Source organism: Acinonyx jubatus, chromosome C2 (assembly GCF_027475565.1).
Source record: "Acinonyx jubatus isolate Ajub_Pintada_27869175 chromosome C2, VMU_Ajub_asm_v1.0, whole genome shotgun sequence".
Lineage (NCBI taxonomy): Eukaryota > Metazoa > Chordata > Mammalia > Carnivora > Felidae > Acinonyx > Acinonyx jubatus.
This window is the reverse complement of record NC_069384.1, coordinates 9,181,155-9,206,891: the sequence shown is the minus strand read 5'-3', so window position 1 is coordinate 9,206,891 and position 25,737 is coordinate 9,181,155. Positions and strand designations below refer to the sequence as shown.

The window sequence follows — 25,737 nt, the reverse complement described above, 5'->3', positions numbered from 1 at the left end:
TCCAGCTTCTAGAAACTGCCTGGGTTCTTCACCCTTCCTCTGTCTTCAGACCCAGCTGTATGGCATCTTTCAATTTCTCTCTCTCTCTCTCCTGTTTCTTCATCTCCTTCTCGGCTTTTGGCCTTCCGGCTTCCCTTTAATAAGAACCCTTGTTGCAGGGGGGTGGCTGGTGGGCCTGGCTGGCTCCGTCAGTAGAGCATGCAACTCTTGAGTTCAGGGTCATGAGTTCAAACCCCACATTGGGCATAATTACTAAATAGCAGAAAATTCCAAATAAAAGGCAGTGATAATACAGAAAAAAATTAGGAGGAAAATACAAGCCAAAATTGAAATCTAACATTTACTTTATGAGGAAGACAGACTCTGAGAGACAATCACCTGCAATGGCTTTAGGAGATGAACAAAATCTGTTTCCTAATCTTCAAAGGGTTACTGCTAAAGGCAACAAAAATTTTAAAAAGAATTTTGGTTTCAATTCTTTGAGATTCAGTCAAAAATCAATTTGGAAGTAAAAAACTACCCCATTCCAAAAACAGTAACAAAAGTACAACTGAGAAAAATAACATTTTGGGGGGAAAGTGGAGAACACCTTTACATAATAATAAAATAAAATGTAACTAAGGATGCTTGGGATTACACTGGGCCCAGCAAGATAGTCCAGGGTGATCACCCCATTACAAGATCCCCAACTGAATCACCTCTGCAAAGTCCCCTTTGCCAAGTAAAGTAACATTCACAGGTTCTGGGGATTAGGACATGAACATCTGCCGGGGAGGTGCTTATTCTGTCTACCACAATAACCTGTGCAAACCCTCAGCTTCTCTCTTTTGAAAACACCAACTCTCTTGAAGATCGCGTCACTTCTAACCCACAACCTGCCTTGCTACTATAACCCAATGGCCGCCAACCTTTGCTGCGCATTTGAATCACCAAGAGAGATTTTAAGACTCCCAGTCCTTGGGTTACACTCAGACCAATTCAATCACAATGTCCAGGATGGAGCCAGGCATCTGTATTTGCTTTTTTAAAGAGATCCCCAGGAGATCTTAACATGAAAGACTTGGGATCCATTGCTATGAGCGACACACGACACACTTCTATCAAGCCAGGCTCCCCACACCCCTTCTTTCATGGGTGTCACAGGGACCTGCCACATAATTTACAGGGCCCAGTGCAAAATGAAGATGGGGGGCCCTTATTTAAAACTCAAGAATTCCAGGACAGGAACAGAAGAAGGGCACTCACCTTGAGTCCAGCACGACTCAGTATCTTCGTCCCCTCCAAGCCTGGCCTCATCTCTGATAAGGTCAGGAGCCATGTGCAGGATCCATCCGGTATCCTGGCTTTCCAGTCCCTTGACTTTCATCACACCAACGAGATTTCCCTGCCCCCTCCGTGTAGTTCCCCACACATTCTCTGAGCCCTCCATCTCAAAGCATCCCACACTGACCCCCAGGACCTGGCTTCCTCCAGAGGTGTCCTACCCTTGGAGACCTCTCCTTCCATCAACACTACTGTTCTTCCCTGTTATCAATCTCCAACTTCCTCAGGTCCTATGCTCCACCCTTTGAGGCCACAGCCTGCACTATAATCCTTTCCATGCAAACACCCTTCAGGCTGTGTGTGAGCGTGGCAAAACACCAACCCTCCACCATCACCACTGTTTCCAGCCTGTGCAAGCAGCTAGGCATGAGGCGGGGGAGGTGGGGGGGGGGCGGGGGGAATGGCAGGAAGCTGCCCATGTTGTCGTGACATTTATGACCACAGATCATAAATGGCGCCCCGGCTCCACAGACAATGCTGCCTAGTTCCCTAATACATTCACCTTCACACTCCACAAGATGGCTATTACTTCCTCAAATCTCTCAGACTGAAACCTCTGGCCGACTTTAAATGGCTCATCCTTCAAAGAGTAAATAATGCCATCAAGAAGAACCACCTAGCGAGACCCACACACTCTGCTTTCCTCCCGTGATAAAAGTCCTGCTCCAATGACAAGCCCCCATCTGAGTTCTAGATCCCAACTACACCGGCCTCCCACACATTTTAGTCTTGAATTATTCCCTTCCTCTCCTTCATCAATTTTTACCTCCCTTTGAGATTATTACCGTTGCACAAAATATGCTTTAATAGCTCTCTCCCAGCTTTTAAAACTTTTTTTTGAGAGAGAGAGAGCGTGCGCACGTAAGCAGGAGAGGGGCAGAAGGAGAGACAGTCAGAGAATCTTAAACAGGCTCCACACCCAGCTCAGAGCCCAATGCTGGGCTCAATCTCATAACCATGAAATCATGACCTAAGCTGAAATCCAGAGTCAGACACTACACTGACTGGGCCACCCAGGCACCCCTAAAACTCTTTAAAAAGAATTCAGGTCTTATATGGCATGTTCTCTGATTATAATATAATTAAGTTAGAAATTAATAACAGCCAGATATCTGGAAAATATCCAAATAGTTGGAAATTTAAAAATATACTTCTGGTGCATCTGGCTGGCTCAGTCGGTAGAGCATGCGACTCTTGATCTCAGGGTTAGGAGTCAGAACCCCATATTGGGTATAAAGACTACTTAAAAATAAAATCTTCTAAAAATTTTTGTTAAATATAAGTTTCTAAATACCCTTAGTCAAAGAATACGTCAATAGGTAAATTAGAAAGTATTTTAAACTGATTAAAATTGAAAAGTCAACATATCAAGATTTATGTGCGGTTACTCCACTAACAGCAGTACTTAAAGGGAAAATAATAGCCCTTAACACCTATATAGAAAAAGAAAAAAGATCTCAAATCAATGGCCTCAGCTTCCATGGTAAAGAAACTAGAAAAAGAGAAAATAAAACCCAAAATGAGCAAAAGAAAGGAAATAATTTGGGACACCTGGGTGGTTCAGTCAATTAAGCATCCAACTCTTCTTAATTTGTGTTCAGGTCATGATCTCACAGTTCATGGGATCAATCCCCGAATTGGGCTCTGCACTGATGGCATGGAACCTGCTTGGAATTCCCTCTCTTCTTCTGTCCCTCCCCTGCTCACATACACTCTCTCTCCCATAAATAAATAAACAAACATTTTAAAAAAGAAGAAAGGAAATAAAAGTTAGAACAGAAATATTATATAATCAGGGGTGCCTGGGTGGCTCAGTTGGATAAGCATCTGACTTCGGGTCAGGTTATGATCTCATGGTTCGTGGGTTCAAGCCCCGTGTTGGGCTCTGTGCTGACAGCTCAGAGCCTGGATCCTGCTTCTGATTCTGTGTATCTCTCTCTCTCTCTCTCTCTCTGCCCCTCTCCCACTTATACTCTCTCTCTCAAAAATAAACATTTTTAAAAATATGTATATAATATAATCAGAAAAAAAAGAGGAAAAATAACAATAAAACCAAAAGATGCTTGTTTGAGGGGGAACAAAATCAATAAAATTGATAAACCTCTAGCCAGAGCAGGAAAAAAAAAATATGAAACACAAATTACCAATATCAGGAATAAGGGAGGTGGCATCACTACCAATATTAAAAGGACTAATAAAAGCATATTCTGGGGGTGCCTGGGTGGCTCAGTCAGTTAAACATCCAACTCTTGATTTTGGCTCAGGTCACCATCTCACAGTTCATGGAGTTCGAGACCTGCATCCAGCTCTGTGCTGGCAGTGAGGAGCCTGCTTGGGATTCTTTCTCTCTCTCTCCCTCTATCTCTGTCCTACCTGCTCATGCTCTCTCTCTCAAAATGAATAAAACATTTTAAAAAGAGCATATGATGAACAACTTGTCAACAGAATCAACAACTTAGATGAAATAAACAAATTTTTTGAAAAACATAAATTAAGCTCACTCAAAAAGAAATAGAAAACCTGAATAGCCCTACATCTTTTTTTTATGGTGAAAAAATTCATGTTTAGATTTAGTAAGCCGGACTCAGTTTAGATGATCCCAGTTTTGTTGGCAACATCCAAAGTTGAACGTATATGCCTTCTTTTCTCCATCATGCCTGATCAGAGTGTTGACCTCGGCCATGTCAATGTCATAGAGCTTCTTCACAGCCTGTTTGATCCGGTGCTTGTTGGCCTTAACATCCACAATGAACACAAGTGTCCTCTATGTTCATCATGGCTGACTCTGTAGTCAGGGGGAACTTGATGGCATAGTAGTCAAGCTTGTTTCTCCTGGGGGTACTCTTTTGAGGATATTTGAGCTGCCTTTGGAGACACGGTGTCTTGGGCGATCAGAATGTAGGTGATGTGAGGATCTTTGTGTGTGTGTGTGTGTGTGTGTGTGTGAGAGAGAGAGAGAGAGAGAGAGAGAGAGAGAGAGAGAGAGAGAGACTGTGGATGCCTTTCAGCACTGCTTTCTTGCCTTTCAAAGCCTTTGCTCTGGCTTCTGCTTTGGGAGGGGTAGGGGCTTCCTTCTTCCCTTTCCACGCCATCTTCAGAAAAGGCTATCCCACAACTTTAAAGTTCCAAATGATTTTTAGAGAGAAAAAAAAATATTGGTTGAGCTACAGTAAGGGACCACCCAGCAAGAGCCCACTTTCCTGATCTTGTTTGTTGATTTGATGGAGAAGGGTAGAGTCAAGGTGACAGACACCAGCAGCTTAGCCAACTCTGCTTGGGAAAAGCTGAGTCATAATGAGGTCGCAGCTCTCCATAAATCTAAGTGTCACCAATCAAACACCCTCAGATTACACTAAAGAAGACGCGTGGGGGAGTTCTGACTGTCTGTGCAGACCTTGACACACCAGGGGATTCATTTCTGTTTGAACTTTGCAGGTGCACAGTTTTCACTGGGAGAAAAAAAATATATATATATATATATATATACACATATATATATAGCCTCCTTGGACAGACCTAAAATGCAGACACTTAGCACCCAAATGAGTTATGTAAGGATTAAATAAAAACATTCCAATAAGAGGCTTGGCACACAGTAAGAGCTTCATAAACACTCCCTCTCACTCGGGGGCCGGCTGGCAATCACACACAGCAATGAACTCTGCCCACACCTGAAAATCTACTCATAAGACCTTTTTTCCTTGAGTTTAAGGAAACGGGAGAACCTATGTCCTGAGAGGCAGTTACCGTGTCTAAATCATTTCGCTGCATTTGAGGAAAAAGCAAACATTTTCATTTTGCAGTGGATGATGGGCGCACGCCCAAGAAAATTACTCAGCCCTTGTTTTTCTCCTTTTGGGGTTTTCCTAGAATAGTTTCAGTCCAACTGCAATGAATCTCTAGATCCCATCACCATCGGTTTGGGCTTTGGGAAATCGACTAACCGCTCCACCCCGCAGACCACCGCTGGGCTCAGACGCGGGATCAAAAGGGCGCAGCGCCGGGAAGGGGCGGACTCCGGAGTGGGGCGTTACGAAACCTTCGGGAACGGACGGCCACTCCTCGCAGGGGAGGGACCGAGGGCCGGGCCTCGTTCTCTAGAAGTCAAAGCACTGGATCCCAGAACTCAGTTCTCTGTGGCTTCTCTGTGTCCGAGCCTCCGCAGCGAGCTCCCTAGTGGCTCACAGCCCGGGCCGCTCTCCACGCGCCAAGTGCCTTCCCCGGCCATGTCGTCCTGCAGCCGCGTGGCGCTGGTGACCGGGGCCAACAAAGGCATCGGCTTCGCCATCGCGCGCGACCTGTGCCGGCAATTTTCGGGGGACGTGGTGCTCACGGCGCGGGACGCGGCGCGGGGCCGGGCAGCCGTGCAGCAGCTCCAGGCCGAGGGCCTGAGCCCCCGCTTCCACCTGCTGGACATCGACGACCTGCAGAGCGTCCGCGCCCTGCGCGACTTCCTGCGCAAGGAGTACGGGGGCCTCAACGTGCTGGTCAACAACGCGGGCATAGCCTTCCAGCGTAGGTCGGGGGTGGGTCTCTGGGGGCGCCAAGGGTTCGGGGCAGAGAGCCGCGGGCGCCCCCTTCCTGTGGGCTGGAGTGATCGCGGAGCGCAGCGCCGGCCCCTCGGGATGCGCTCAACATTGGCCTCCCTCGGCGGCTTCTCGCTTTCCGCAGAGTCGCGGGAGCGGTTCGCTTAGCGCGAAGCTGGCGGGGCGCAGCCCTGGGCCCTCCCGGAGCCGTCGGCTGCTGCGGTTTGCCAGAAAACCGGCCTCCTGGGAGGGTGCCACGCCCTGCTAAGCTCATCAGCTTTCTGTCTAAAGCAAAAAACATTTTCCCTGCGAAGGGTCTCCAGCTCACTTTGGGCTTTCGCTTTCCTTGAAAGGGAGCTTTCATAGAAGCCCGGAGGCATCTGCTCGGGACAGGAAATGGATCGCTGAGACGCGATCAGCGCGCACTTGCACAATAGTGGACTTGAGATTTTGTTTAATGGAAAGCTTTGATAGGCTCAGCCAGAAAGGAAGCGAGCCTTGTTCCCTCCCCCAGGGAATTTGTATGTCATCAAACATACATTTTAAGTGTGATTTTAAGTAGCACCTTTGGCGGGGGGGGGGGGGGGGGGAAGAGGTCAAGGATATTACTCTATTGATCTACTGAGAAAGTTGTTGAGCCGCCATGTGGTGGAGGTAGAAAGAATAACCAAGCCAGACTCACCTACAACCTAGTGGAGACGAGAAACCCAAGAGGCAGAACGGAGTAAAAACTGCCGTGAGGCCTTGAATGACCAGCCCCCCGGCTTGAACCCTCACCGAAGGTGTGCACCCGCACCTCCAACTCAGCGGGTCGGCTTTCCGGAAGCGCGGGTGGGAGGTGGCAGACACCCGCTGGTACAACCCTCAGCCACTGGCTGAAGGATTGATGGATAAATACGCCGCTTCCCGGACCAAGCGTGCAGGAACCCGGGTCCGCTGGCAGCCCTTGCCCCCTCAAAAGTGTGGGCGGTGGACCAACAGCACGTGCAGCCCCAGGCACTCGCTGGAATCGCAGGATCTCGGGCCTCACCCCACACCCGCTGAATCAGAATTTGCATTTTAACAGGATTGCCAGGTGCCTCCCATACCCTTTCAAGATTGAGCGCAGCCCTGAAAGCCAGGAATTCTCAAAGTGGGGCCAGACCTGTAGCTGTAGCGTCACCCGAGAACGCGTTAAAAATGCAAATTCTGGAGCCCCACCCGAGACCTTCTCAATCCCAAACTCTGGGGGCGGAGCCCAGAAAGCTGTGTTTTAACAGGCCCTGCAGGTGATTCAGATACACCCTTGACGCTCGGATCCGGTGGCTTCAAAATCGTTTTAAAGTTAGCTTGTTTTAGGGGCGCCTGGGTGGCTCAGTTGGTTGAGGCTGGGCCTTCAGCTCAGGTCATGACCTCGGGGTTGGTGAGTTCAGCCCCGCGTCGAGCTCTGTGCTGACAGCTCGGAGCCTGGAGCCTGCTTCGGAGTCTGTGTCTCCCTCTCTCTCTGCCCTCCCCCACTCAAGCTCTGTCTCTCTCAAAAATAAACTACAAAAATATAATAATAAAGTTAGCTAGTTTTTCCTTTAATTAGAGATAAAATCTAGGGCGCCTGGCTGGCTCTGTCCATAGAGCATGAGGTTCTTGATCTTGGGGTTGTGAGTTCCAGCCCCACCTTCCATGCAGAGATTGCTTAAATAAACTTGAGAGAGAGATAAGATTCACTTTGTTATATACATTTCAAGGGGAAATGCATGACTTTGTTTCCTTCTCTTTTCGGAAGCTGATGATCCAACACCCTTTGACATTCGAGCTGAGATAACACTGAAGACAAACTTTTTTGCCACAAGGAATGTCTGCATAGAATTACTGCCAATAATAAAGCCTCATGGTAAGTCCAGCCATATGTCTGCCCCTCCCCTGCTCATTCTCATTCTCTCTCTCTCTCTCTCTCTCTCTCTCTCTCTCTGTCTCAAACATAAAAATAAAAAAAGATGTATAATGGGGCGCCTGGGTGGCTCAGCTGGTTGAGCATCCGATTCTTGATCTCAGCTCAGGTCTTGATCTCAGGGTCGTGAGTTCAAGCCCCAGTCTGGGCTCCACACTGGGCGTGAAGCCTACTTAAAAATAAAATAAAAGATATGTTTGATACATGGCAGTGCTCTTTGGTCCCATGATATGAACTCAACACTAGAATAATAGGTGTTACAAGTCCCCAAAGGCCTCTTGCCTTTGAGCAACCTCAGTGGGTCCTTCTCAGCTCCTCAGGGTGGTGGGGCCACACCAGCTCATTTGGGAGCCTGGCAGGGAAGGATCTGTTTTAGCATCATTATGACTTTCCCTGTGTTCCTTTCTTCACTTTGTCAAGCTAATGAAGAACCTCCCGAAGAAATATTTCTTTATTAGGAAGTATCTTGCCCACACTCCCGAGTATTCAATAACTTTTATTACTTTTTCCACAAATACTGGAGGGCCTACCTAACCCAGGGTGCTGGGGACACAGTGGTAAGTGCTGTGAACAGGGACAATCCTGACCATGGAGCACTGAGTCCAGTGGACAAGACCCTCATTGACAAAGAATCCTACAACTGTACTGGGAGGGGGCAGAGAAGGCTCCCTTCCTTGACAATTCTCTTTCCCAGGAAGGCAGCTGTGATTCTTAGGAAGAAAAACTCTGTGGTTCTTATAAGAAATGTGCTTTTCTTGGGGTGCCTGGGTGGCTCAGTCGGTTGAGCATCTGACTGTTGATTTCAGCTCAGGTCTTGATCCCAGGGTCGTGGCATCGGAGCCCTGCATTGGGCTCTGTGCTGAGTGTGGAACCTGCTTAAGATTCTCTCTCTCTCTCTCTCTCTCTCTCTCTCTCTCTCTCTCTCTCTCTCCCCCCTCTCCCCAGCTCATGCTTGCTGTCTCCCAAAAAAAAAAAGAAAAAAAAGTGGTTTTCTTAATTTAACATTTTGAATAAAGGTGATCTCTAGTGCAAAAATCTTAAAATCTAAAAAGATGTTTGGTGAGAGCTGCACTCAGACTCATGCTCCCCCACTTGCCCAATTCCTGTCCCCAGCCTCTACAGGCAATTCCCTTTGTCTTTTCCTAGTGGGATGAGATCACAGAAAGCCCGCAGGCAGAGTTGCTGGGACTGGCTGAAGAAAGCCTTGGTTCTAGGTGCGTGGAGTTGCTGAGTGCTCAGGGCCAAGGGCATAGTTTTTAAATGCAAATCTAAGTTATGTATGTGTGTGTGTGTGTGTCCCTTTTTTACATAATGGGAACATTAAGCATAATGTTTGCTACTATGCTTTTTTTCACTATCTCTGGGACTCTTTCTAGATCAAGACAGAACGCTTTCTTATTTTTTTTACAGCTGCATAGTATTCCATTTGCAAGGGTGATGTCTACCAAGTGTCTAGAAGTCTTTTCTCTGTATGGGTTTTAGAATCCTAGAATTGGAAAACTACAAGGTATTGAAACTTGACATTCCTATGACTTCATTTTACAGAGAAGGAAATTGAGACCCAAAGACATGAACGCAGTCAGGTAGTGATAGATCTGGAAACAGTGTTCAGGTTTCCTGACTTCACCCCTCAATCAAATCAGGATAATTAGTTCCAGTGAAGGGAAGGATCTTAACACCAAACAATTGCAAACCAAGCCATTTTGAAAGATGAAAGGCAGCTTGGAGGAGGGTGGAGCTCGGGCATCAACCCAGAAGCAGATGAATCACTGGCTTCAACCAGTTCTCTGTAACAGTAATTCCCAACTTGGGAATCTGGTTTACAACACATTGAGAATACTTGTGATTTTTCAGTAAAACTCATGTTTACCCAGAAGGCAAAAAGCGAGGATCCTTGCCTCTTGATTTGTAGGGAATCTCTACCCATGCAAAACTGACTTAAATGTCACATTTGATTTGGCTTTATAATACCTCCTTATTTAAAAAAAAATTTTTTTTAATGTTTGTTCATTTTTGATGGACAGGGTGTGAGCAGGGGCGGGGCAGAGAGAGAGGGAGACGCAGAATCTGAAGCAGGCTCCAGGCTGTCAGTACAGAGGCTGAAGCCTGGCTTGAACCCACGAGCTGTGAGATCATGACCTAGGCCGAAGTCGGACGCTTAACCGACTGAGCCACCCAGGCGCCCCTATAATACCTCTTTAAAAGAAAGTTACCTCCGGGACCCCTGGGTGGCTCAGTGGGTTAAGTGTCTGACTTCAGCTCAGGTCATGATCTCACGGTTAGTGGGTTCCAGCCCTGCTTCAGGCTCTGTGCTGACAGCTCCAAGCCTGGAGCCTGTTTCAGATTCTGTGTCTCCCTCTCCCTCTGGCACTTGGTGTGTATCTCTCTCAAAAATATACGCACAGTTAAAAAAAAAATTTTTTTTAAGTTACCAAACCTTTTGCTTGTTCATTCAAGATTCTGAGTAAATAAGTTAATCCAACGTTTACCCGCTAGGGGGAGCTACTTGTCCACTCTTTCTAAGAATGGCTAGGGGTTGTTTCAGGACCAGGGGGCCCACCTGGACCTCAGCAAATGGTGGTGGTTGTGTGGGTGCAGCCCTTCTCAGGACTGATTGCACCCAGCTGGCTGCTGAGATGGTCATCCCTTGGCCTCACTGATGATCACCTGAGATGTCACCTGAGATCAGAGGACACCTCTGACTCTTAGAAAGTTTATTTCTACCAGAGTAGCACCCCTATCTCATTTTTCTTTCTTCCTTTACCCTTTTGAATTTAATTCCTTGTAGCAACCAGGCGATTAAGAACAAATTTGTTTAGGGTGCCTGGGTGGCCCAGTTGATTAGGTGTCTGACTCTTGATGTCTGCTTGGATCTCCATCTCAGGGTTGTGAGTTCAAGCCCCATGCTGGCTTAAAAAAAAGGGGGGGGGGGAGGGCGCCTGGGTGGCTCAGTCGGTTAAGCGTCCGACTTTGGCTCAGGTCATGATCTCATGGTCTGTGAGTTCGAGCCCCGCGTCGGGCTCTGTGCTGACAGCTCAGAGCCTGGAGCCTGCTTCAGATTCTGTGTCTCCCTCTCTCTCTGACCCTCCCCCACTCCTGCTCTGTCTCTCTCTGTCTCAAAAATAAATAAACGTTAAAAAAAAACAAACAAAGCTGCTTAAAAGTAATGAAGAACACAACTTCATCAAAGTAGTATTCCTGGTCAAAGCATTGAAGTGAATCAAATTAGAAAACCATGCTAGTCCAAATGGGAGAAATACTACAAAATAATAGCCTACAGTCTTCAAAAAGATCATTGTTAACTACTCTAGGTTAAAACTAAAGAGCTATGACTGCTAAATACAATCCGTGATCCTACGTTGGAGCCTGGATGAAAACAAAAACTATGAAGAAAGATTATTGAGATAATTGGACCCTTTGAATATGGACTGTACTTCAGATAATAGTGTTATATCATGATAAATGTCTTGAGGGTGATCACTCTTGTGGTTATGTAAGGTAATACCCTTGTTACCGTATATAAAGTGCTTAGGGCAAAGTTTTATGATACTTGTCTGCAATTAAGACAAAGAGAAAGCAAATGTGGCCAAATGTTAATAATTGAGGGACTTAAGTGAAGGGCATACGGGTATGTATTGAACTATTCTTGCAATTTCTCTGTAGGCTTCAAATTTTTCACAGTTCAAAGTTGGGAAGGAAATATGTATGACAAGAGAGGAAGAAAATACTGAAGAGTCTTAGGTACCTGGGGATAAGTGAGTGCTCATATTCAAGACAGAGTGAGGCCATCTCTGTGTGCATTTGGCCCACAAAGATATCTAGTAGAATGTACAACACATACACCCCCAACCCCATGGTGAATGAATGCCACTCAGAAAATGCAATAAAATCCAGCTATCCTAGTGGATACAGAAAGAGTGGATTCGGGATAATATGTAAGAAAAGAACCCCCTAAATGTGGTGTCTTTTTTTTTTTTTTATGTTTATTCATTTTTGAGAGCGAGAATGAGTGGGGGAGGGGCAGTGAGAGAAGGGGACAGAGGATCCGAAGTGGGCTTTGTGCTGACAGCAGACAGCTCCATGTGGGGCTCGAACTCATGAACCATGAGATCATGACCTGAACTGAAGTCGGACACTCAACCGACTGAGCCACCCAGGTAACGCAACGTGGTGTCTTCCGATGTTAGGTGAACTGTATAAATTCACACACTGGTTTGGGGATTTCCAATCAATGTTTCCAGCCGTCTTCTAGTTTCTGGCCTGCATGTTTTTTCATAGACATAACCGTCTTTTTAATAGCCGTGAATTATGGTTAATGTGAATATTAACTCATTAATTATATTTAATTATTAATGATGGGCTAAAGAAAGTGAAGAAAATCAAAACTGGGATGGAGAATCAACCCACTCCATGTGTGAGAGTACCCATCATTCAGGATAGACAGGGTCATCGTAAGGCATTGCTTGACCCTGATATTTGGCAGTTGGAGGCAAAGAGGTGGTGCCCAGGGCCCTAGGAAATTGTGCAAACCAGTAAACAGCTTTAATCCTTGGGGTGAGGGTGCTGTCTCTGGGAAACCAAGTTCACAGGCGCCTGGAGTGTGTGTGTGTGTGTAGTGGGATGTTTTATAAAACTGCCCACTGGAGAATCATTGCCCTTTAGCCCCTGTTACTGATGGAAATGCGTCCTTTCCTTTGGGGGAGGAGAGCACAAAATAATGTTAAAGCCCCCTGGGTCCCTTCTAGAGTCTTTTTTTTTTTTTTAACCAGCAATTAAACCTGCAGTATCAATCAATTGCATGTTGGGTATAGTCACCCAACAATCGTTTATCTGTGACCTGCTTCCATATATTTACTATTCTGTTTCAGGCAGGGTGGTGAATATCAGCAGTTTAGAGGGCTCCAAAGCTCTTGAAAATTGCAGCCCAGATCTACAGAAGAAGTTCCGATGCGAGACGCTCACAGAAGGGGACCTGGTGGACCTCATGAAAAAGTTTGTGGAGGATGCAAACAATGAAGTGCACGAGAGGGAAGGCTGGCCCAACTCGGCTTATGGGGTGTCCAAGCTGGGGGTCACGGTCTTATCAAGGATCTTGGCCCGGCGTCTGGATGAGAAGAGAAAAGCGGACAGGATTCTGCTGAACGCTTGCTGCCCGGGGTGGGTAAAAACGGACCTGGGTGGGCCTTGCGGCCCCAGGACTGTGGAGGAGGGAGCTGAGACCCCTGTCTACTTGGCCCTCCTGCCTCCAGATGCTACCGAGCCTCATGGCCAGCTGGTCCATGACAAAGTCGTCCAAAACTGGTGAATGTCTGCTTTGGTGCTTAATGCTTAATAAACGTTTGTGGAGTGAATGAGTGAATTCTGGCGGTGTAGTCGGCTTCATTTTCTGTGGACTAGAATCTCCCTGTGAGAAAGTGGGTCTCGTCTAGAATCGGGCCGAGAGATTTTATTGTGCCCAGACTCTAACCTGAGACGGAGAAGAACCTGGTCCAGTGGTTCTCCAGTGTCAGAGGGCATCACAATTACCTGGAGGGCATGTTAAAACATTGCTCAGAACTGGGGCGCAAAGATGTGCACTTCTGACAAGTTCCTGGGTGCTGCTGGTGTTGGTCGAACGAGAGCCCTCAGGGCTACGGAGCGGGCTGCAGCCGTGTTCCAGCAATCCCATGCTGTTTCTAGGTTGTTGACTCTTCGAGGATGTGATTCCTCCTCCATTTCTATTGTTCTGCAATCCTGCTTTGTACCACATTCTGTTTCATTATATTTGGGCACATTTGAACGGGTTCTTATGAAGCAGTATGGCTTGAAGGAAGGACTCAGGAGGAATGTCCTTTTTTTTCGCTGGGATACGATTTCTTCCATACTGGGTTTTTCACTTGGGGTTTTGCATTCTGTGTTCCCAGAATGTTTGCAAAGTTGCCCTGCCCCTTCTTTCAAATTGTCCCGGCATAGGCAACTTTGTGCAGACCATCTCTGCTCTCGCAGAGGCAGATGTCTTCTCCCTGACCTGTTCCTGCTCCCCTACAGCCCAGGGTGATTCTTGAGCCTTCCTGGGCCTTTTGTAGTCTCTCTGACAACCAACTCCACGTTCACTGCTTCCAAATGGGACTGGCTTTGTAATCAGCCCCCTTGGTTCTGGTTATACCCTGTAGAAGAAGGACTTGGAGACTAAAGAATCTTACAAAAGAGACGTACACTTGTGAGGCAAGTTTGCTAGGGCGTCAAGACCTCAGAAGGAATGGCTAGCCAAACAACAGAAATGCAACAGGTGCAAGATGGACAAATGACAAAGGAAAGAAACCACAAATTTACCAAGTTTATGATGGGTTGTTCACGGTGAGATACAGCAATGTTGTCACCTGATCATGACCACAAAGGTCACATCATATCACCTGACAACAGCATTGCAGAAATAAGATGATGCTGGCTTCCATTTGATAATAAGTACAGTATGGGAGTACTCAAGATTTCCCTCATTTGGCGGACCAGGACGACTCAGGTAACCCTGTTACGTCTGGTCTGTCACAGCGTGCAAAGTGTTTCTTCGTCTTGACCCTCCCAACGTAACGACGGCAGCATGGCAAAGTGTCGTGTAGCTCCTGACAACCCACACCTCACTTCTTCATCCACTTTGGGTGGAGGACATCTGAATCCCACCCAGATTATATCTCACTTCCTTTAGCCATCTCTATATTGCCTGATTAAACCCAGCTTGCTCTTACATTCATCTCAGACCGTAGCTCCTAGGACATTTTTAATGCCTTCTTGTCTGGCTCTAAAAACATTTTGATGGTTTTCAATATGTTGCCTCAATAGCTTGCATACTCTGGTCTCCCTCTGCAGTCAGCCTCCAGAACGCTGCCAATGGCAGGCAAGAGGTCTGGGACCATGGAGCACTTTTAGGTTCTGCCTAATGGGGTCACAGACAGGAAATGCACAAGTAAACAGACCATTTCCTTTTATTTCTTCTCCCTTTTTTCTCTCTAGCCAATCACCTTGACATCTTGGGATCAGTGTGTAGCCTGCTTAAAAGACCCTTGGTGGTAAACTGCTGACCAGAACGGTGTGTCTCATTTTTTTATGGAAAGGTCATAGGGGACGATTATTGGATGGTCTGCCCAGCACCCTCCCCCGCTGCTTCCTCCCATGTTTGCAGCTGCAACAGCCACAAAGTGACTTTGCCCTGCTAGCCTCTGTTGACTGTTCCAGCTGTAAGCCTGTCTTCTAAAGAGGAGGAGCAGCTGGACTGCATCAGGAAAAGCTCCGAGCTGTTACTGTGAGTGGCCATGCCTCACACCATATGGTTGAGGAAGCAGAGGGAACCAAACATAGCCTGAAAAGGAAGCAACCAATTCTTGAGGGACGTACTTACAAAATGGCCCCAAGAGAGACTGTCCCACCTCCCCAGAGTGGCATCCCTTAGCTGGCCTCAGGCTATTCCTTTCGTTTTATTTTAGAGAGAGATTGAGAGCATGAGTGGGGGAGAGAAGCAGAGAGAACGTTAAGCAGGCTCCATCTTCAGCACAGAGCCTGAAGCGGGGCTCGATCCCACGACCCAGGGATCATGACCTGAGTCAAAATCAAGAGTCAGATGCTCAACTGACTGAGCCACCCAGGCGCCCAGGAAATGTCACTTTCCTTAAGCTAGTTTGAATTATGTTATTGCTTGAAACGAAAAGGAACCTAATACATGTGCATGAAATATTTCATTGTGGGCTGTAGTGAAAAAAAAAATTGGGCTTAGAATCAGAAGGGAAAAAAGAAAAAAATTCATGAGTTGAGAACCATGGCATACGAGGCCATACGTCATGCTCAATATTTACCCTACATTGTTTTATGTATTTCTCATGGCAGTTCTTTGAGATAGGTATTAATATCATTTAAATGAGTCATTATCATTCAAATAAGGAAAAAAGTCTTGGAGAAATTGACTAACTTGCCCAAGATCACACAGCTAAGAGCCAAGAGCCAGGATCATATCCAGGACTAAGGCCAGTTCCTTGGCTTTTCTTGGTGCCAAGTGCTTGGCACATCCAACTTCACTATGAGGAGTCTAGAGACCAGGGCAACTCCCTCGGTGTAAAAATTAAGGGGGATGATATATCAAATCTAAGTGATTTGTAAGCCATATGGTTATTAGATCCCTAACGTAGCCTTTGTATGAACTTTTCCATAAGGTAGGCAAATGAAATATGGTTTAAAAGTGGCATATTTTAAATGGATTATCCCATTATGTGTGTTTCTTAGGTACCAAATTGAGCCAGTGACCCTCTCTGAATCAACGTCTCTGTGACATACTTTCCTAAGTTGACGCATGTGTGTTAAGTCCGCATACAGAATCAGCTGTAGGCCTGGCCTTTGGGCTTCTCCCTCACCTACTGAGCTGCAACAAGGATTGTGACAGGCCGAGATGCTGAACGGTGATGTAGTGTGGAGATGAAATGGGTGATAATGATGATCCTGACAAAGGTTTACTTGTTACTGCAAGTCAACCACAAAGCAGGCACAACATCAAATACAGAACTAAGCAGGACTTTAGATGGGATGGAGTAGAATCCAGTTTATAGCAAAGACAGGGTTAGAGGATTACCAGTATTTGCATATGGAAACTCTGAACGTGTTTACCTCCCCAATCTCTCTACTAGGTAGGCCAGCCTGAGCCAGAGAATGTAGTCACCTCTCATTTATAACCCCTTCTTTATTATCAGAAGGGGTAAGGATTAAGGTTCTGATTCAAATGAACTCTGAAATGCTCTGATTAGAACATTATTATGTGAGGAACCTGCTCTATTTATGTGCCTTAAACAGATGAATACACCTAAGTAGACTTTGAAGAGTGATGACCTGACCCACGAAAACAGAATTTGTGGGGGAATAAACTTTCAAATCTTAATACTTGTACATTGACTATCAATCCTGATTATCAATGAAGTTGTTCTTTTAAGGGTTTATGATACTTCAAACTGTCAAAGCTAATTTAACTTTCCACACACCTGGATTTCTTTAGAGATAGGTGACACAAAAAGGCAAGCATATTATTTAATGTATAGGACAAAGTTACACATGGTGGTTTTGACATGAATAGACTGGTTCTCTCTTTCAATGGGAAGTAGAAGTAGTTTTTTTCATTATGAGTTAAATGCAGTATGGAGTGTGGCTAGGATTTGGGGAAACTAAGACAAAAAAACCCACCTCACCCTTTGGCATCTGTTTTTGTAAAAATGGAGTTTCTCATATCTTCATCAGGAAATCAGTTTTCACGAAAGTCTTTTTTTCCTACTCATTGCTCTACCCTTTAGTTTTCCTTGGCTTCCACTTTAAGACTATTCCTAAAATTGACCGTTAGAGAATTGACATCTGGGGCCCTTGGTGTATGGCAAATGTAGATAGAATCAGAATCAGAAGCCTGGGTGGGCCAGGGGTGGGTTCAGCATCACAAGCTATAAATATATTCTTGGTGATTTGGGAGAGGTGGCAGATCCCTTTGGGAATCTGACACAAACTATATACCCTTTTGCAGAAACATATACGCAAAATGTTCTGTACAATTTTGAAGTGTGCATGGACCTCCGAACTCTCTCATGACCGCCTAGCTTTTAGGAGCCCCTGACTAGATCTGAAAATTCCTTAAGGGACTGTCAAGGGTTAAATGATTGGCGGCCTGTGCAGAAATTACTACCTCACTCAACAGATGCCACTGGTTTGATTGGCTGGGAGCCCCAGCTGGTGCAGTTAGGATGCTCAGGTGAACTCTGCCTGACTCCCATCCTTAAGGTGCATCTGGCCCGGCAGGCGTTGGGCCAGGTTGGGTGGATCTGAACTGTCCAGGTCCGAAGGCTCGTAAGGATGACAGGAAGGAGTTAGACTTTATCCGGAAATATTAATGCTCTCCTTTCTGAGCCAGAGCCCACGTAAAGGAACTCATTACAAAAATTAACTTCCTCACCTCTGATGCCGAGGGCCTGAAAAGTGCGACCTCTGGGGGTGGGGGCGCTTTAACCCGGGTCCCCGAGCCTCCAGAGGCCCCAGCATGTATGGAAAGGTTCATTTCATCTCCTCGCAAAAGGTTTGGGTGTGGCCCCGACGGAAAGGATGGGGTGAGCCAGGTGCCATCGGCCCCAGTCTTTTGGGCCCCCGCGGTTCTCCTTGTCTGTAACTACAAAGCCCCTCCTGGGGTACGCTGATTCACTGACCGAGGTTCTGGGGTGGCGGGGGAGCCCCAGGTGAAAGCCGAAGCCACCCCGCCCACCCGAGCAGGCCTTCCCCAGAGCAGACCAGCTGCGAGGGCGGCAGTTAGTCTCTGCTACTCAGAGCGACGCCCACCGCCTGGAAGCTGTGGAAGACCGGAGGCTGGAGCCCCAAGCTCGCTAATCTTCGCCCAGGACCCGCCCCCGCACGCTAAGGTACCGCCTCCTGATCCCGCCCCCCGGCTCAAAGGCCCGCCTACTGCCTCTGACCCCGCACCGAGGGCTCGCCCTTGGTCCCGCCCCGGCCCCGCCCCCGCGCGCCGAGGGCCCGCCCCGGCTCCGCCCCCGCCCGCCATGACCACGCCTCCATGCCGAGGGCCCTCCTCACGGTTCCGCCCCACCGCCTGGGGCCGCGGCCGCTCCGGCTCGGGCGCGGTGCTTCCTCCGCGGTCCCGGCTCCCGACTGAGCCGCAGCGGGCCGCTCGCTCTACCTGCCACAGCCCGGCCGGCTCTTCCGCGCCGCACGTGGGCGCGCCCGCCGACAAGGGACGCTGCCGCCGCCGCCGCCGGTAAGCCGGCCCCGCGCCCTCGGCCGCCGGGCGAAGCCCGGGCGCCCCGGGCGTCTCCTCCCGCGGGCCCTGGGGCGGCGAGGCGGCGTGGGCGTCCTCCCGCCGGACGCGCAGGGTTCGAGCGGCGCTGTGGGGGCGGTCCCGGGGCGAGGGGAGCCCCCCGAGCGCGGCCGGGGCCCGCGGCGGGCGCTGCTGCAGTGCGGGGCCGGCCCCGGCGAGGCCGCGCGTGGGCGTGGGCTCCGGCCCGGGACCCCCGGGGACACCCCGAGGGCAGGGCGGGGTCCCCCAGTCTCCCCGGCCCTCTGCGGCGAAGGAAGTGCGGCCAAGTCCACACAGGGCCGGTCCGGCCTCTCGTCGGGCAGGTGGAGGTCAGGTGGGTCACCGCCCGCCTTCCCCTCACCTCGGCCGGCGGACGACGCAAGCCGCGCCTTTGTTTGCTTGTGCCGTCCTGGTCCGGGCGGAGGGCTAGGGACTGAAATCTTTGTAAACTGAGGGCTTTCCTGATGAGGGAGGACCCCAGAGTCTCCTAGACTGCCCCCAAGACAAGAGATCCGAGCCGCAGTGCGAGCGCTCTCCCCCCATCCTGGCCCCGGAGTCTTGCAGGATTGCCGCCTGCGGCCGGCGTGGTTGGACCTTTAGCAACTCCTAGGGCTGCTTAAGGAGACTGTTAGCCGCAGGTGTTTCCCTAACCTGGGACAGTTGCTCAATATTTGGAGAAACCTTTGTAGGATTTTTCGGTAAGGCGATGGAGGCCTTCCCCCCCCCCCCCCCCGCCCCCAAAGCCCGCTCCCGTTAGGGTCTTAAATTTTTTCCACTGCAATTTAATTACCACTCTGAAAGACCGAATTCAAAATAATGTGCCCCAGAGTTGATTAAACCATTGGCAGAAGAGTGTTTCCGTGCTGTAGAGTAAGGGTCATTATCTAATGTTCTTGCGAGAGGGTGGCTATTTGTCATTTTTCACTCTGGTTTCATCTTATTCCCATGTTCTTTCATGTACATGTCTTTACAGTTAACTTCCTTCTGATCTGGGCAGTTGATTTTTTCACCTGAACTTGTTTTTCTAAGAAATTAGGAATGGAAAAGGTGAGAGATTTCTTGCTGACATTTTCGATTTTAAGGCGGCTACTTCTGGTCAGATGTACTTGTTTATATGGTTATTCCTTTGTGTATTTAATTGTTAGTAGTCTGTGGGACTCCATCAGTTTTACTGAGCTGAGCCTCTCACAGGAAAGGTACTCAGGATACATTGCAAGAGCATTGTCAAAAGAACTATTTGAGGGCTGAACCGTTCATTTACTTGCAGCATAATGTAGTAAAAGCTGTGTACCATTATGCTGACCTGAACTGGATCCCTAACTCTGCCAGTTGGTTGCTGAGGGCCCTGGGCAGTTTTTCTGATTCCCAATATCCTCATCTTGAGCAGCATCAAGATAATACCCATCTCCTAGGCTTCTGTGTGTTGCATAAGATAAATGCATGCATAATGATGGATTTACTGAGCCCAGAAGGCTTGTGTAGTAGCATAGTATTGAATGCCCATATTTTGAAATACAGGAGTTTGCTTGAATGCTCTTTCCAAACCTCCCATCTGTGCTTTTAGTTACACCAGATAGTACTTTCTTCACGTAGCCAGCCATGACATTGAACTGCTCCAGTTACCTGCTCTTACCTGGCCAACCCCTTCTTTGCCAGGAGCAATGGCGCCACCTCCTAAACACCAGCCTGATCGCTGACCGAGGCTCTCTTCCTACTAACTAGCCGCCCAAACCTGTGGACTTTGAGGACTCCTCTGCTGGTAGTTGGGCTTCCTCTGTCCTTTCCTTGTGCCAGTGTTATGTCGGCACACCCTCTGTCCCTGCGTGTGCCACCTTAAATTGAAATTATGTGTTTAAGTATTTCCTCTTTCAGTTATGTTCTGAACTATGAAAGGGGAACCGTGTTTTTTTCCATGTTTCCTTTCCCTGTACTTAGACACTTAATATAGTGAACAGACTATGTATGGAGTTTTGCAGTGGTTCAGAGATGCTGGATTTCAAACCTGTAAATTTCCTGGGGAAAAAACCCAATTATGGTTTCTTTGGGTGTACTAACTCCTTACTCGGGAAAATAAAGTACCATTTCTCATTACCATCCTTTAATATTTTCAAGGAGTGTGATGGCTAGTGTTTCAGAAAAAGGGACAAGCCTTCCCAAGGATCAGTGGGCAATTTTACTGTGTGCGTTGATATACGTAGTCCAGTATATTTTTGCAGAGAGCCACAGAATGGGCAAAGGCTCTGTGATAGGCTGAGTTAGCTCTAGAACAAGCAGAGTGCCTCAAAGAGAGATAGATGGAGCCTTGTAGGCCGTGGGGTGAGGGGTGAGGAAGTTTGGATTATGATAAGCTTCATGGGAAGAGTTTAAACATGGTGGGGATGTAGGGGCACCTGGGTGTCTCAGTCGGTTAAGCAAGCGTCTGACTTCAGCTCAGGTCATGATCTCACGGTTTGTGGGTTTGGGCCCCGCATAGGGCTCGGTGCTGACAGCTCAGAGCCTGGAGCCTGCTTCCGATTCTGTGTCTCTCTCCCCGTCTCTCTCTCTGCTCCTCCCCCACTTACTCTCTGTCTCTCTCAAAAATAAACATTAAAAATAATAATAAACATGGTGGAGATGTACTGTAAAGTATGTTGTAAGAGGGTTCGTGAGGTGCTACGTGAAAATGCATTGGAGGGGGCAAGAGTGAAGGAGAAGCATCAGGAAATACCTGCAAGCTTGCAGGGGAGAGGTGGCTTCTTGCACAGTGGTGCCATGGGGATGGAGAGCAATTGAGGCCACAGGTGTTTTGGAAGAAGTGGTGTCAGGACTTGGGTTGAGTGTGGCAAGTGAAGAGAAGGAAGAATCCAGGATGATGTCAGAGGTCTTGTGAATGGTGGGGCCACTTTCTGGGGAAAGGAAGACTGGAGAAGGAGCATGTTGAGCAGGTCGCATCAACAGTATAGTTTCTTTGCGGGGGCGGGCGCCTGAGTGGCTCAGTCAGTTAAGCGTCCGACTTGGGCCAAGGTCATGAGCTCACAGCTCGTGAGTTGGAGCCCCGTGTCGGGCTCTGTGCGGACAGCTCAGAGCCTGGAGCTTGCTTTGGATTCTGTGTGTGTGTGTGTGTCTCTCTCTCTCTGTTCCTCCCCCACTTGCACTCTGTCTCTCTCTCTCTCTGTGTCTTTCTGTCTCTCTCTGTCAAAAATAAAGATTAAAAACATTTTTTTAAGTATAGTCTTTTTTTAAGGTTATTTTGAGAGAGCGTGTGTGTGCGTGTGCACATATACACACACATGCGCACACACACACACACATTAGCAGGGGAAGGGAGAGAGAGAATCCCAAGCAAGCTCCACACTGTCAGCACAGAGCCAGACACGGGGTTCGAAGTCACAAACCATGAGATCGTGACCTGAGCAGAAATCAAGAGTCGGACACTCGACCGGCTGAGCTACAGGTGCCCCAACAGTATAGGGTTTTCTTAAAGACAGCTTTATTGAAGTGTAATTTCCAGATCATAACCTTCATTTAAGGGCACAGTTCGGTGATTTTTAGTCATTCACAGAGTTGTGCAACCATTGCCACAACCCAGTTTTTGCACTTTTGCTTTACCCCAGGAAGATCCCGTGCCCAACAACTCCCTGTTGTTACTCCCTTCCCTAGGAGGCCACTAATCTGCTCGTCATCTCTGTGGCTTCACCTATTCTGGGAATGTGGTATGAACAGAATCATCCAGTATGCGACCTTTTGTGCGGTTTCTTCCACCACGTTATGTATTTCTCAGGTTCATCCGTACTGTGGTGTATGTACATCAGTACTCTGTTCATTGTATGGCTAGACCGTATTTTGTTGATGGATGTTTGGGATGCACTAAGGCTGAGACACTATGCCTCATCCGAGTGGAAGAGTCAAGCAGACAATTGCATGAATTTGGACCTCAGAGGGGAAAGTTTGGGCAGGCATTATGAATGCATGGGTCATTAGCTTGAAGATGGTATTTGCCAGATGACCAGGGATAAAAAGAGAGAGGACCCAAGGCCTGGTACCAGGACATGCCAACATTGGCAGCAGGTAGAGGAGGATCAGCCTGCAGAGGAGAAGGAACCACAGAGAAGGAAACCCGCTCAAAGCTGGTGGGGCCAGAGGAATGTGTGGGCTGAAAGGAGGCTGTTTTGAAAAGGAGGGAGTGGTCTGCTACACTCCCTACCTGAGTGGTAAAGGCCCACTGATGTGACAAACTTGAAAGTTGTGGTGGCCTTGGGAGCTCAGAGTGGGCCCAGAATGACCAGAAAGTGAACTAGCAGATATCATGGGATTCTTAGAACTTTGCCAAGGCCAGTAAATGAAAGATCCAGGCCTCAAGAACATTTCATATCTACAGTTCAGTTTGTTTCTTCCTTCCTTCCTCCCTTCCTCCCTTCCTCCCTTCCTCCCTTCCTTCCTTCCTCCCTCCCTCCCTCCCTCCCTCCCTTCCTTCCTTCCTCCCTCCCTCCCTCCCTCCCTTCCTTCCTTCCTTCCTTCCTGGTTATTTATTTGAGAGCAAGATAGACGCTGGGGGTGGGCAGGTGGGAGGCATAGAGAGAGAATCCCAAGCAGGCTCCACATTGTCAGCATCGACGTAGTAATCGAACCCATAAGCTGTGAGATCATGGCCTGAGCTGAAACCAAGAGTAAGATTCTTAACTGACTGAGCCACCCAGGCTCCCCTACAGTTCAGTTTCTTTCATCTGTGGTTTTGCCATTTCGACTGACTACATGCGACTTTGTTAGCAAACTCACTGTGGCATTTTCAGTATATTTAATTACATCACAGTGCTCTACATTTTATTCTCTTTTCAGACTACGTACTAGTGACTGTCAGCCTCGTATATCAATCAGGCTTGATCGTGTTTGGTTGTATCACAAAATGTGATTAAACGGTGGCTTACATTATCTCTTCTGTGCAGAAAACATCAAGTCCAGAGGCAGAGTGTCCAGGCTTGACATGATGCCTTCTTAAAGCCATCTCTGGCCTCAGCTGCTGTGTCTTTCCACTTACCCACAAAAGTTGCACACTGTGGATGGTGGTTTCTTCTTGGTTGCCACACGTGGCTTCACCTCCAACATTAAACCTTTGTCCAGGCAGAAAGAAGGGCAAGAGTGAAGGGCAGGAGGCCCATGCCAGAAGAGTCTACCTCCTTTCAAACTGCCTTCCTGATGGCCCCACCACCAGCTTCTACTGACCGTTCATTGCCTAAACTATTAATGGCCACCTAGCTGCAAGGGAGGCGGGGAACTGTTAGCACTGCCCCGAGCAAACTTAGCGTTCCCTTAGTATGGAAAAGGGGACAAGGAATTTTAGGGTAGATGCCTGCCATACTTTACATAGATCTTAATCAGATGAAGGCTAAAGAAGGAGGGCAAATCAGAGCCTTAAGGCAGCCTTTTTGAGAAAAATGTCGAGGTAAGGAACTTGGTGACTTTCAACATCATTTCCATATCTTGTAGAATAGCTTTTTTTTTTTTTTTTGAAGGTTTATTTATTTTAGAGAGAGAGAGCACGAGCCGGGGAGGGACAGAGAGAGAGAGGGAGAGAGAAGATCTGAAGCGGGCTCTGCACTAACAGCAGTGAGCCCAGTGCGGGGCTTCAACTCACAAACTGGGAGATTGTGACCTGCGCCGAAGTTGGATGCCAAACACAGGCACCCCTGGAATAATGTCAGAGTTGTTATTTATTTGAATAAACTGATAGGTTGACCTACAGATTTTTTTTAATGAAGGAAAAAAAAAACCAAAACTTGACCTAAGCACGCATACATTATAATGTTTAAATGACAGACATTCCCACAAAGTCAAATCAGTGCAGTATTCTGTGTTATTTTTTGTTTCCTTTTGTCGCACTGAGGATAAAAAGAAGAGGAAATGGTTGCCATTGGAGCTGGGATTAGACCATAAAGGTCTCAGGCTTTATACCAGCTGCAGTGGTTCATACATAATGAATGCATCTAGCCACAGGGAAAAATAAAAGAATCCGTCAAAGAATATACAAAGGCAAGGAGAATAAAATGGTGATTGCTTGGACCCTGGTGTCACCACCCTGCGTCCAGACTCTTCACACTGAGGCATGAAGCTGTCAGGGCAGTGCCTGGCTGGGGAGATGGGTGGGTAATTGGAGCTCAGTAACCGAACAGGCACATGGTGGATTTCTGGCAACACTGGGGTCACATACTGCATTCTTACATCCTTACTGTTTAAACTTTTCTTGTTTTTTTCCATCAGATCTTCCTCTAGAATATTTCCAATCCTCTAACATAGTCTAGTCGAAAAGGACTAGATCACTGAAGAGGTTGTTCTGGGTAATAGCATTGACCTGCTTTTTCTTAGCCTTTATAAATGCCCTTCAGTGGGAAGGGCCGCCTGCGTTCAGAATTACCAGTGGGCAACAAGATTGGTTTGCCGCTTTGTAAGTTTCACTCCTAGAATTAATTTTGTCAACTCAGGAATCCTAGCATTTTTGCTTCTTTTCTGCTCCGTCCATTTGTCTCCAGAATCCAAGAGGGCCGGAACTGTTTATCTTTTATCTACCACAGTGCCTGGCCCAGAAGCCTTGCTAAATATTTGAATTGGATTGCTGAGTACGTTTGTGCACAGTAGTGTTTGTGGACGCGTGTCCTCTGTAGCTCTGGGCTGGGAACGCTTTGTGTCCTTGGGTAGCTCCCTCATTTATTTCTTAATTCACTTTTAGATCCTTTCTCCACTGTGAGAATGTAAGATGGATCCAGAAGAGCAGGAACTCTTAAATGATTACAGATACAGAAATTACTCTTCAGTGATTGAAAAGGCTTTAAGAAATTTTGAGTCCTCAAGTGAATGGGCGGATCTCATATCTTCACTGGGCAAGCTCAACAAGGTAGGTGGGGTGGAGAGTGGATTGCATGGAGGGGGGGACGCCACTGTCTTTTTATTATTTCAAGAAATTACCTTTTTAAAAAAAAGATCTTATTTTTTTTTAACTTTTATTTATTTAAGTAAGCTCTACACTCAATGTGGGGCTTGAACTCAAGACCCAGAGATCAAGAGTTGCCTGTTCTACTGACTAGGCCAGGCAGGGAATTATCTTTTTTTGTTGTTGTTATACAACATGTTGATTATAACAATTAGGAAATACTGATAAGAAAAACTACCCATGTTAGAGAGGGAGGGAGCCAAAGCAT

The 25,737-nt window shown here is 47.5% G+C and overlaps 2 protein-coding genes and 1 pseudogene across 6 annotated transcripts in view; 2 read left to right on the top strand and 1 right to left on the bottom strand.

Moving 5' to 3' along the window:
- Positions 1 to 3,906: 3,906 nt before the first annotated feature.
- LOC128315114 (60S ribosomal protein L23a-like) lies at positions 3,907 to 5,214 on the bottom strand (annotated as a pseudogene).
- A 186-nt stretch (positions 5,215 to 5,400) lies between these two features.
- CBR3 (carbonyl reductase 3) lies at positions 5,401 to 13,132 on the top strand. The gene is made up of 3 exons (XM_015063154.3): positions 5,401 to 5,838; positions 7,609 to 7,716; positions 12,642 to 13,132. Exons 1-3 carry the CDS (start codon positions 5,550 to 5,552, stop codon positions 13,076 to 13,078), a joined length of 834 nt encoding a protein of 277 aa, XP_014918640.1. The 5' UTR covers positions 5,401 to 5,549; the 3' UTR covers positions 13,079 to 13,132.
- Positions 13,133 to 25,268: 12,136 nt separating this feature from the next.
- Positions 25,269 to 25,737, top strand: part of DOP1B (DOP1 leucine zipper like protein B) — a 97,135-nt gene continuing 96,666 nt past the window's right edge. For all 5 annotated transcript variants that reach the window (XR_003414757.2, XM_053220579.1, XM_027041642.2 and 2 more), the window contains exon 1: positions 25,269 to 25,433. Coding sequence is in view for 4 of the 5 variants with exons in the window: in XM_053220579.1 (XP_053076554.1) it covers positions 25,296 to 25,433 (138 nt within the window). In the remaining variant the exon portion in view is untranslated. The remainder of the gene's footprint in view (positions 25,434 to 25,737) is intronic.